Raw genomic sequence first — 12,779 nt, forward strand, 5'->3', positions numbered from 1 at the left:
GAGTTGGGCTCCTTGTCCAGTAAGTAGCGCTGTATGGGTTTGGAAGCTTGTAGGTCATTGCCAAAAGGTTGTCAGGGGCTCGGAAAGCATCGCCAAACCAAATTACAAGATGGAGTCCAATTGGTTAGAGTTTCTATGTTTATTTCTTGTGTATGATAGGGCTCATGTGCCATGTTGGTTGTATGGAGATCATAGGACAAACCTTTCAGGGGTCTACCACACAGGTCCCAGGAGTTGAATTTGGGTTGTCAGCCTTGGCAGCAGGCACCTCCACTCACTGAGCCATCTCCCCAGCCCAAGTTTAGACATGACAACAGTAGGAGATGACCTATGAAAGGAGGCACTGGATCAATTGACTCCATCTTTTCCAGGAGAGCCTGGGGGGGTGGGGAGTCCTACCTCCATGAGCCATCAGGGCTTAGACAGCTGAGGCCTCTGCCAGCTTGGACTAGAGCCCCAGCAGAGTCCATTTTGGAAGGGTATGCAGATTCCAGTAGAAATGACTAGGTTTGGTTTCTGCTTTTTAATTTCCTATGGAAAAATTTATGCTCCACCCTTAACAAAAGGCAGAGAAGTATACTGTGTAAACACCTAAAGCTCAGCATACTGAATATTCTAGAAACACTTAAGAGGTCTAAAGGCAAAATGATCCACAAACAGCTCTGTATTGCAAGTGCAGAGGACCAAGCTTAAATCAGTGCTCTGGATGAGGGCTCCCCATGAGGTCTTCCGCAAGGCTAACTGCAGCACTGATTCTCAACCTACGGGTCACAACACCTTGGGGTTGAACAACCCTTTCACATTATCAGATACCAGTGATTCATAACAGCAAAATTAGAGTTGTGAAATAGCAACAAAATAATTTTATGGTTGAGGGGCACCACAGCATGAGGAGCTGCATTAGGAAGGTTGAGAACCACTGAACTACAGGAAAGTGACCATCCGAAAGTCAAGCTAAGGAAATCAGGGTCATGCCTGAGTCACTCTAGCCACCAAGTAAGAGACCTGGCTTCAGTGCATTTCAGAGTCCAGTCCATGCAGCTGTGCAGGACGCTGGACACAGGCAGGGCTGGCAAGACGGAAGTGGCCTATGCAGGAAACTCCCGAGTTGGTCAGAAAGGACTGCAGAGCCAACTCCTGCTGACCGAGTCCCCGGAGAGTGGAAAGGTGCTGTTGGGTAATGCTGTCTTAGCCATCACCGATTTGAACCAACATGGCAAAGAAACACTGCCTTGGTCTTGAATCGGATGGACTGGGAAAGCTGACCTATCACCTCTAACTGCACCTGATACACTCGTACCATTGAGAAGCTGTGCCTGTCCCCATGCATCTCTTGTAGCCATGTGGCTGGTTTCCTTAACTACAGTGACTGCTCCCTCTCTGCATAATCCATCTATCTGTCCCCAGCTAAGGTATTTCTCTGGAATCCATACCTGTCTTGTATCCTACTCAGATTACTCCCATAATTCACCATGCTTTTGTGTCCACCGCACCTGCCCACAATACTCCTCTTATATCTCTTACTAACTCATACTAACTCAGGACTACCTTTGGTGTATGTTCATGTATGCACAGATACATATATGTGTTCAGGTTTGTATATACATGTGTGCATGTGTGGGGACCAGAGGAGAGCCTCAGCAGTCATTCCTTAGGTACTATCCACCTTGCTGCTTGTTTTAAATTATCATCTTATTTTAAAATTTTTATGTGTATAGGTGTTCTAATAGTCATGTATTTTTGTGCACCATTTGCATGCTTGGTGTCTGAGGAGGTCAAAGGAGGAGGATGGATCCCCCAGAGTTGGAATTACAGATGGTTGTATGTTGTGGAATAGAATATTTGCTTAACCATGTAAAGATGAGTTGTATTTGTTTGTGTTACAGAATATTTGTTTATGTAAAGATGTGCTGCACTTGTTTATGCTGCATTTGTTTAACTGTGTTGCTGTTGCACCTTGCCTGCCTGAGGCACCTGATTGGTCTAATAAAAAGCTGAATGGCCAATAGCTAGGCAGGGGAGGAATAGGCGGAGCTAGTGGGCAGAGAGAAAAAGTCAGCCAGCCAGCCAGCTAGGGGACAGACAGACAGACAGACAGACAGACAGACAGACATGGGGAAAGCAGGAAAGCAGGATAGACAGCACGCAGATAGGTAAACAAGCCTCGGGGCAGCACACAGATGAATAGAAATGGGTTCATTTAAGTTTTAAAAAGCCAGCTAGACACAAGTCTAAGCTAAGGCCAAGCATTCATAAGTCTCCGTGTCATGATTTGGGGGCTGGCAGTCCAAGAAAGCCTGCTACGATTGAGCCACCATGTGGGTGCTGGGAATGGGACTCAGAGAAACAAGTGCACTCTGACTGCCCAGCCATCTCCAGTTGCCCACCTTGCTTTTTGAGATAGTCTCTCTGTGACCAGGAGCTTACTCGGTGTGTAGGATAGGCTGTCAGGCCAGTGAGTCTCCAGCACAGGGATGCAAACTTGCCACCACACCCAGCTGCTGCTGCAGTTGCTGCGTTTCCTCTTCTTCAGCTGGGAGATAATTCTATACGAGTTTAAGAGAAGAGTCAATAGGGCAGGCAAACGGAAAAGCTCGGCTGCTGCTGGGAGCCAAGAAATGGATGAGAGGGAGAGCGGTAGCCATGTCTTTTGAGCTCGGCTCCCGGAAAGCAGGCAGGTTCAACAGTAGAAGTCCAGCAGGGAAGCAGGTCCTTCAGCGTGAGAAAGCCCAGAGGGTTTTAGCATGCTCAGGATTTTGACTGGTATCACACTTGTTGAATTAGGACTCAGGAAAGCAGGCAGGCTAAACAGTGAAGATCTTTTTTAATGTGGTTTCTGAGGAGAGAACTCGGGTCCTCATGCTGCACAGCAGGTAATTTGCCTGAGCTATCCCCTCAGCCCCTTCTTGGTCAGAAGGTGTGGGTGTGACCAGTGTCCCTGACCTCCAGGGCCCCGTAGTCACTGTATCTGACAACACAGGCAGTCCTGAAAGACACTGAGTTTGTTGAGGGGCTCCTCAGCCTTCCTTAATAAGAAATTCTCAGCCCTCAGAAATAAAGGAAAAACTTTAATTAGCATGTAGCTGTAGTCTCTGGCTATGATTTAAGTAGGTCTAGCCTTGATCAGAAATAGTTCATGGTTTATGTAGGGTTAGGCATTGTTATTATCTTGTGACCATCTTAGGGTGGTCTTTTTATCCCCACCCCAAAGAGATTTTTCCTAGAGCTAAGCAGGTTTTACAGAAGCTAAAATTTGCAAGCTTCTAGTTAAGACAGTTTGACCTTTAGCAAACAGAATTTGCTGTCTAAGAGGGTATTGGTGATGGTCGCTTCTCCAGGGACAGGAGTACATGTGACTCTTCAGAAATGAGAAAGGGCCAAGCAGTTTCCCAGAGCAGAAGTTCAGTGTTAGCTCTTCTGTCTCAGACTAGACAGTTTCTTGTTGCGTTTTCTTATTCTCATGTAACCCAGTATTTCCCAAGTAAGCTTGGCTATCGTAGGGTTAAAGCTTGCTATGTTCCTTTTCTCCTTCAAGCTTAGCTGCAAGTGTCAGGTTTCACGGAGGAGGCTACCCGGGCCAGGTCTTCCCCAACTCACTCAGTTATTCATTTGTATGTGTGCTGCACACTCAGCTTTTATGCTGAGCACGGTAGCCTTATGATGAACACGAGGAAGTAGAGATTGGCATATCAGCAAGCAACTGGGATACCAGGACATAGCTGGACTGTCCAGACCTCATAGAGCAGGAAGGAACCACAGGGATTGGGTCTTCTGAGAGCTAGAAGTTGACTAAAGGGAAAGGACTCTGTTAGGTCTTTTTGTTCTTACTTTGGTTTTTGAGACTGGATCTCTCACTCTGTAGCTAAGGATGGACTGGATTTCATTATGTAGCTCAGGCTGACTTCAAACTCAGGTTGAACTCCTCAGCCTCTTGAGTGATAGAATTACAAGAATAAGCCACTCTCAGCTTTTTATTGGGTCATAATAGCCCCCTGTTGGGTCCTGCTCCCTTCCAAGATCACCTCTAGGAAATACACTCCAACAGCATAACTTGCCTCCCTCAAAATCCAACCTGCATTCACCCCACCTACTGAGCCTCATCCACTAGTCTTCGGAGTAGTTGGACAGAAGAGGGCTACTTAAAGATGGTACAGGCCGTTAATCCCAACACTCAGGAAGTCAAGGCAGACAGATCTTTGTGAGTATGAGGCAGGTCTAGTGTACATAGCGAGTTCCAGGCCACCAAGGGCTACACAGTGAGATCCTGTCTCAAAAACTTAAAAACATGGCACAAGGAAGGCAATGAAGGACATTCCAGACCAGATGTGACCACTGTCAGTCACATTGCTAAAGGACATTCATCATCCCTGATACTCAGCTTAAGATGCTTGCTTAATGCTATCCTGGAGCCCAGGTCAGTTTTCATAGGTTTATCTTGTTTCCAAGACAGGGTATCACCATAGGGAAGAGGCTGGTCTTGAACTTGTGATCCTCCTGCACCAGCCTTCCAAGTGCTGAGATTACAAGTGTGAGCCTCCACACCTGGCTTAACCTTAGATGGACTGTTTATCTTAACCCTGTACGGACTGCTACACACCTCCAGTCTTCTTGCCTTTTGCAAAACTGAGTCCAAGAGGTAGTGAACTGGCTCGGCTGGCAAAGTGCTTGCCATGAAGCACGACTTTGTTTGAGCCATAGAAAAAGGTGGGGGGGATGTGGAGGCCCACAGAGGTTTCCTAGTGAGGTCTGAGCTTGCTTTGCCCAGAAGGGCTGCATAAGATGACTTGACCACATGCATGATTACCACGTGTGTGGAAGGGTCTGCACTTGGCTGTGTGATGTGCTTTGATCTAGCAAGGGGGAGGTCTTTTGCCCTGCCCCTTGACATTGTTGTAAAAAGTCCTTTTGAAGAGACAGAGGGGGCCATTGGGTATTGACCCAGGGCGCACTTAGGATCCTAGCATTGGGGAGACAGAGACAGGTGGGTTTTGAGGGCTTGCTGCCAAGCCAATCTAGCTGAATTGGCAAGTGCTAGGCCCATACAAGAACCTGTCTCAAAAAACAAAGTGGAGGTTGACCTCTAGCCTCCACATATGTGCACAATATGTACACATGCTTTCTCTGTCTCTGTCTCTCTCTCTTCCTCTCTCTCTCTGACACACACACACACACATACACAAATTTAAAAAAAAAATAAATGAAACTATAACTTCATTTTGGAAAATGGTGCCTTCGAAATTGAAACCACTTCTTTAACTTTGAGATTTTGGAGCCCCCAAAACTAAAACAAATGACCAGTGGTCAGCCAGAGCCAGTCTGTGGAAATGGGGAAATGGCTCCTCATCAGTGACCACAGAACACACCTCTCTTCCAGTTGTTGGCAGTGTCAAAAGAATTTATTTCAAATCTGTTTAAGAATGTGGTAAAACTCAAGTTTTCCAAAAAGTAATACAGGAAGTTCAACCAACCCCCTAAAGACCAGAAAACACAGTGTTTGCAATTCAAAAAATACAAACGCTTGTGGATACCGATACAAAAATTAGAAAAAATTACTTTCCTTACCACTGCCCACCCTCTGTGTTTTATGCAAAACATGAACAGCCACAGGACCAAGAGCTGCCACCAAATACCAACCACAGGGGGACAGAATCAATGTGGTAGAGAGGGCGGGGAGAGGAGGTAAGGAGGGGCAGGAACACGGGACCAAAACAACAGTACACAGCTTTCTGTTTCTGTTAAATTCCTTTGCCAACACTATACAAACACCTTTCATGCTCAATCAATGTGCCGTGCAGTGCAAAGGCGGCGATTCTGTATCATGCATTCACGTTTTCTGTTGTCTACACCCCACTCTCTGCTGGTGCTAAGAAAGTGGGGGGCTTAGGAAGTCCAGTCTCAGGGGGTCTGGAGTTGGAAAGGCCACTACAGGAGCTCCGGTAGTCATCCCAAGGCCTATATAGCATCTGCTCAGTGATGTGCACAAAGGTTTGGTGCCCAGTGCCACCCTGCTAGCCCTCAAACTCTGGGATCTCTCCCAGGGCTGGGTCAACAGCTGGGCCCTCAGCGAGCTGCACCACTTGAGGGAATCGCCTCACTTAGAGTCAAATCCCGACTTCTTCTGGATTCAGCACTGTTCATGGAAAATGTCAAGCTCCCCGCCCTTCATAGCTTGTGCTAGGAAGTCCCTTAGGCAGTCAGTTGTCTGAAATGGACCTGTCATTAGCCATCCCCTCGAGGTCCCAGTTCAACCGTATGTCATAACACTCTCAGATGTCTCCCAAAGCCACCCCTACTGTTGGGGAAATAAAGTGAAAGGCCGTGCATGGGTAGGGGGATGCCTTGGAGCCTAGAACTGAAGGAACAGGAGGCAGAAGGCTGGCTAACATCTTTTCTTGGCTTAGAGGACATGCAGATTCCTTTAGCACTCAAGAGAAGGTTGCTGACAGGTTTGGCCTGTTTAAAGCCCTGCAACATGGCATTAACCCAGGCACTCCGTTAATGGGATGTGCTTCCTGTGGTCATGTGAACTGTCTGAAATGGCCAGGCAGCTATGTGAAAAATACTTGCCTGATCACAAGAAGCTTGGGTGGAAGACACTGTAGACAGAGGACACAGTGAAGTCATCCAGGTTTGAGCCACTGAATGTGAGTCATTCAACCTGGACCTTACCAATGAGACTATTCCATGATCCAAACAATACAGAGAGGAGGTAGGTTGGTGTGACCAGTCTTGTTTGCAGGCAGGGACACTGAGGCACAGAACAAGTAGGATATTCACTCCATGCATGCCATGAGCCAACATCCAAGCCAACTTAGGAGCTAAGTACTGAGAGATACTCTGCTGTCTTGTCTCTCTGCCTCAAGCCTCCTCTTTACCTTGGCTCGCCTCTCCCCCAGCTGTCAAGACCCCATTGGGCCAAGAACCCATACCAGGCTGTCACTGACAACTGGCTGTTCCTGGGGTAACAGAGTTCCCAGGGCCAGTATGGGCTTTGAATGTCTTCTAACAATATATTATGAGATTTCTCTAACTCCTTGAGGGTCCCAAATCATTAAGATATCCCTGTTCCTTCCAGGAAAATGTGGCCAAGAAAAATGAAGGGAAGAAATTTTCTTTCTAAGAGTAGAGGTGGGGTTGGCCACTATCTTCAGTAAGCAGAAATGTGAGCCCCTTTCCCTCACATGCTCCACGGAAGACCTGTGAAGAATTCTTACATTGGGGTAATGTGAGCCAGTGGCTTTGGGACAGACCTCCTATGTGACACAGGAACGAGTACTAACACTATGAATGTCAACACCCAATAAGTCAGTATGACCCAGATCCAGGTCAGCCCCAAAGGGGTATATGGATGTCTCTAGATATTTGGGATTGTCACATTAACTGGGGTGCTTTTGGCATCTTGAGGGTAGGGACCAGGGGTGCTTAATGCTTTCTAGCACTCAGGCTCCACCCCCAGGTCAACATTAAGCACCCCTGGGGTCACTCCCACAGTCCTTTGATGGTGTTCTTCACACTCCCATATTGAGATTTCCCCGAATGATTTTATCCACTCTCTTCTCTCTGCATTGGGAGGCCTTAGGGGCTAGAGACAGCCTCATGAAGGGCAAACCTAGACCACCTGCACTGAATCATGTCTCCACTCAAGAAGCAAGCCTTTGACTCACAGAATTAAGGCTGACATGCTGCCCCCAGGAAAGTCAGTTCTCATGGACACTGCACTCTGGCCCTGACCTGAGGGGGCCAGGGAAGGGGGAGGGTAACATGAGCAAGAGAAAAGGCTCAGTAGAGTGGGCGTTCTCCGTCTTTAAGGGCTCGCCCATGTTTCAAGGCTTGCTCTGGTAGCATATCACTTCCTGGCTCTGGGCCCCTTGGGGCTACAGGGCAGCTAAGAACATTTTTGGACTCACAGAGCACACAAAGGACTGAAGGTACAGCCTGGACCACATACAGTGTGAGAGTACCAAGGCCAGGCCATTGTCCTCTAAAGCTGAGACTGTGTCTCCAGACAGGGCAGAGGAGGGAAAGCCTGGGCTGTGGATACTGCTGCCCTGCTGTGAGTGGGAAGGTGATTGTGTGGTGTAGGTGCCAGTGGGTACTTGTCAAGGACACTCATTTCTAAGGGATTGGCATTCACTGACCCACACAGAAAGCAGGCTTCAGAGTTGAATTTCTTTCTCGCAGACTTACCCCAAGCTCCTTCTCAGTGGACCACCAAGGAAGGACCCACCTTGATGCTGTGTATATACAGCAGTGTCACCTCAGTACCAGCTGCTAAGGTGACCCCATGATCTGTCTGTCACTTTCAATTCCAGGGCCTTGCCACTGTGAGGGCTTCGCTTTTCTGATCGCCTCGAATCCCCAAGTGTGGGACACCGCCCTGCCAGTCTCTCATGCATGCATTCTTGTTCCTGAAAGGCGCCCTGTGCAGAAGGCAGGGGAGGTGGCTGTGCAGGACTGCCTGGGTTGTCCCTGGCATCAGCGTATTGCTTCTGGGCTCTAGTGAGCAAAGGGAGACATTTAGTCACCTCCCCCACCCATGCTGCTGTGGGAGATGGGGAGCTGGGTCTTCAGGGAACTCCTTAAAGAGGTCACCTGAGTTGGGTGTGATGCTCACCTCTATAATCCCAGTACTCAGGAGGCTGAGGCAGGAGGATTGCTGTGAGTTCAAGGCCAGCCTGAGATATATAGTGAATTCCAGGCCAGCCTGGGCTACAGTGTGAGACCATGTCTCAAACAAACTAAAATAACAAGAAGGAGGAAGCGTAAGCAGAGGAGAAGGGGGAGAAGGAAGAGAAGGAGGAGGAAGAGAGGGAGGGGGAGGAGGGGGAGAAAGGAGGGGGAGAAGAAGAGTGACCTAGAGCTCTGGGGGCTCAGTGGTTGATCACTTTCCTAGCATGTGCAGGACCAAGGCCATGGGTTGGATTCTCCAGCACCAGAAAAAAAAAAAAAAGTCACCTGGAATTGTGGCCATTTCCTTATCTCCCCAGAGCGATCCACAGATCCAGATCTGCCCAAGTGACTCCTGCCCCCAAGGCAGGTGTTTGACCCAGGCTTCGAAGACTGCGGGGCTCCCCTGGCCAGCCTCTCTGCTTGTGCTTACTCCAGGGTCTCTGGGCTCTCCCACAAGAGAGCCAGACACTTGGACCAGCACCACCAGCAGCAGCACCAGCACCAGTAGCACCACCACCACCCCTGACCATGGCCACATGTGGCTTCCTGGGTCCAGGAAGGCAGGGGCTCCTCCATGTTCTTCACTCAGAAGCACATTTCCTTCCCTCTGCTGGGATCTTCCAGAGCTGTGGCGTGGGACAACAGGACCTGCTGAGTAACTGAGGGTATGGTAGCCAGGGTCCCGTGGGCTGCCCTGAGGGCTCTGGATGGAATTATGAGCTGTTGAGCCAGAGACCACTTAGCAGGAAGAGAGTCCAAAGAAGCCAAAGGTCCACCTCTGCCATGAAGGTGGCTCCGGGGCCCAGGGTGGAGGCTGACAGCGTGGAACTGCTCCTGGTGACATCCGAGTATCTGAGAAAACCAGGGCCACCAGTAAGAACTCTGAGGTAGGACTGGAGGGTCTGTGCAGCCCAGCAGTGGGTACTTGGGAGTAGGTGCAGGGCCTATGCACAAAGACGGTGAGGAAGCACAGTTGGGATCGGTGTGGATCTGATATAAAAAATAAAAATAAAAAAAAAAAACCAGCCCAGCTGATGAGCAAGTCATTCCTCCATGTAAAATGAAACACTTGATGAAATGAATTCTTTCCAAAGGAGAGAGCGAGGACACTGGCAGACAGAACTGGAGACTGTGGGAGACAGGCAGGGATGAGGCCTGAAGGTGGGGATGACTTCCTGTGGACCAGCAAGGGCAGCACTTCTAAGAAGAAGGAGACCTCCCTGCACCCCAGGGAACCCTGGCTCATGTGGAAAGAGAAGTTGTAGAGTGTCATCATCAAGTTTCAGCCTTCCTCTGGGGTCTCATCTGTCCTATTGTTACAGAGCCACCCCATGTTGCCATCAGGGCCGCTTCTTATGGTCATGATACTTCCAACAGGGCACTGGGTGAAGCCATAGGGGCTTGCTTTGATGAAAGGTTTTACCGGGGTCTGCTGCTTCTGTGCTCAAGGCCTAGCCTAGGAAGGCAATGTAGATATATTTCCATCAGTTTCTGGGGAATCGGGTTGTAGAGAAAGCTACAGCTGTGCAAAGACATGTCATTGTCTTGGATTCCAGGGTTTCCATTTGGAACTAAGAACTGAATGAATAAAAGTTAACTGATTGAGCCAGGCGGTGGTGGCGCACACCTTTTATCTCAGCACTCGGGAGGCAGAGGCAGGTGGATCTCTGTGAGTTCGAGGCCAGCCTGGTCTACAGAGCAAGTTCCAGGACAGGCTCCAAAGCTATACAGAGAGACTCTGTCTCAAAAAAACAAACATTAAAAAAATTATCTGATTGTTACACACACCGTGTGTGTGTGTGGGGTGGTGGTGGTGGTTGATAACATATGGTTAATAATAAAGGTGGTAAGGAAGCCCTTCTGAATGGTTCTAGTAGTTCATTAATGATTAATGTTCCATTAGTCCTGAATTTGTTTGCAGTGTATTGAAGACTCCAGATCCCAAAGGCTCAAGGTCAGTTTCATCCAGCAGAGGCGACAAGTTGCCAGCTTGGGACTCTGGAAGGAGCAGAGTCCTAGCAATGGGTTACAAGCAGGCATGGAGTGACTTCACAGCGCTGACTGGTCTTGGGATGCCAGTCTCCAAGTTAGCCTTCCACTCTCCCTCCAGGAAAAAAAAATTTAAAGGGAAATCAAACTTTTCAAAAGGTGTCAGAAAACAGAAGCCTGAAACCAAAGCTTTCCGGAGTACTGGGAACTCTAAACTCCGTGGTGTAGAGGTGAAAGGCCACTCCTGACATTGGCAGCCACAGTATGGCTGTGTGGCTCACAGCCCATTCATTTTCCATTCCCCCTAAAAGAGCATCTTCAGACATTGACTGGCTGCTGGGACCCGGAACTTGCTGCTGTGCCCTTATCCTCTGTGAGGGCCGCCATCACAACCAGGCAGGCAGCAGCGGCCACCAGGCTAGTTGCCGGACAGCTTTGGCCGCCCCAGGTTTGTTGGCACCTCCAGTCCTGTGTGCAGGGTGACCTGGAAAAGATGAAGCAAGCAGGAGTTGGCTCAGCGGCAGAATACTTGCGGAGTATGTAAAGGCCCTGGGGCCCATCCCTAACACAGGAGAGAGGGGGAGAGGAGAAAGAGGCGGGAGGCAAGGGGAATGGAGTGGGAACAAAGGGCAGGAGCAGCTGTCCATAACGCCAAACACTGCGGCAGTACTGTGACCACATGTGCCACGTGGCCAGTGGAGAACTTACGCTGTGGACTTGCTGCTCATTTGTTCACATGGCTAAGTGTCACCTTGTACATCTTTCCCCACAACAGGAGCACACTGATGACCAGCTCGGTTCCCTGTTTGGCTAGAGCCACGGAGCCCTGTAGCAGAGGGGCTCTGGTTCTCACAGCTGGGTCTTTGCACCTGCTGTCTCCTCTAGTAACCTGACAGCTCACACTGTGCTCCTCAGTTTCCCTTTTCAAGTAACCAATGCCAGGCTATTGTGGACCCAGCTCCTGGGCAGTAGACACAAGGCAGGTCCCTTGATGGCTCCAGGAACAGAAGGAATCTGTTAGAAGTGAGGGATGTCCCTGTCCTCTGACCTCTCACTTGGCCTGCATCAATCAGGAGCTCCTGTGCCATCCCATTCCCCTGGGACACAGAGCCCCTGCTCCTCCCTGGAGCCCCTCAGAGCCTGTTTGCTCCAAGTGATCAAGTAGTGCTTAGGACCTCCTCCAGGGATGCTCAGAGAGGCCAGCAGGCAAAGTGCCTGTCTGGCAAATAGGTGCCCAGTTTCATGACAGTGCACACTGTTCAGGAAGCAGACAAGTTGCAGGGACTGGGCTCGGAGTATACCTGCACATTTCGGTTGAGGCTGAGAGCAGGCATGAAGACCCCATCCACGTGGCTGAAGGCTGTGGGGCCCTGCTGCTGCCCATTGATGAAGAACGTCAGAGTGTGCTTGTTCAGATCCAGCAGCACACCCACAGTAGCCCCCTTGCACACACCACCTTCAGTCCTGGGAAGATAAGCAGGAAAACCTGTTATCACATCCAGCTTATGATGTCACAGTCACTCAGAATACCCCAAAGATGTTGGTAACATCCTCATCCAAAATCAGCCTCCAGGGGTGTGTGTGTTTGTCAGACACAAGAGAAGACAACCCTGGGGGACCACATTGCTCAGCCCCTTCTTATGCATAGTGTCTGAGACCTGCACCCCAGGGAATGAGAGTTTGGCTCCTGACACCACAAGGCACTAAGCATGAGTACAGAAGAGAAGCATCTTTCCTTTTTTAGTCTCATGATGATACTGAGCCAGATGGAGATGCAGATCTCAAGGCCCAGAGACATTTGGAAAGGACATGGCCCTTCAGTTCACTTGCACAGAACCTTCCCAGGGGACTGGCAGCGTGTGGTGGGAGATGCATGCTGAACTGGGAATCAAGTCCCTGAGTCACCACTCCACAGGTGACCGTGCTAGTTTGGGAGCACTTGACAAATGTTGGGACTAGGACATTCCTGGGATGGTAAAAATCTGTCTTTGGGAGGGGAGGGACTTTAAGTCGTGGACCTGGAAGACCTCGCATTGACGCCTCTGTGCCCTTTAGCAGACTTTCCCTTCATTAACTAAGGGCTCCCTTAGCATCAACGTTGCTCAGCTCTGGGAGGAAAC

General features: G+C 49.4%; 1 protein-coding gene across 2 annotated transcripts in view; it reads right to left on the bottom strand.

Annotated features, from left to right (window-relative positions):
• Positions 1-10,445: 10,445 nt before the first annotated feature.
• Trim67 (tripartite motif containing 67) overlaps positions 10,446-12,779 on the bottom strand; it is a 33,548-nt gene continuing 31,214 nt past the window's right edge. For both annotated transcript variants that reach the window (XM_036188591.1, XM_036188590.1), the window contains exons 9-10: positions 11,961-12,123; positions 10,446-11,143 (exon numbers count right to left, since the gene is read on the bottom strand). In XM_036188591.1, the coding sequence (XP_036044484.1) occupies positions 11,078-11,143; positions 11,961-12,123 (229 nt within the window). In that variant the 3' untranslated portion in view covers positions 10,446-11,077. The remainder of the gene's footprint in view (positions 11,144-11,960; positions 12,124-12,779) is intronic.

The sequence above is a fragment of the Onychomys torridus genome, chromosome 5 (assembly GCF_903995425.1).
Source record: "Onychomys torridus chromosome 5, mOncTor1.1, whole genome shotgun sequence".
NCBI lineage: Eukaryota > Metazoa > Chordata > Mammalia > Rodentia > Cricetidae > Onychomys > Onychomys torridus.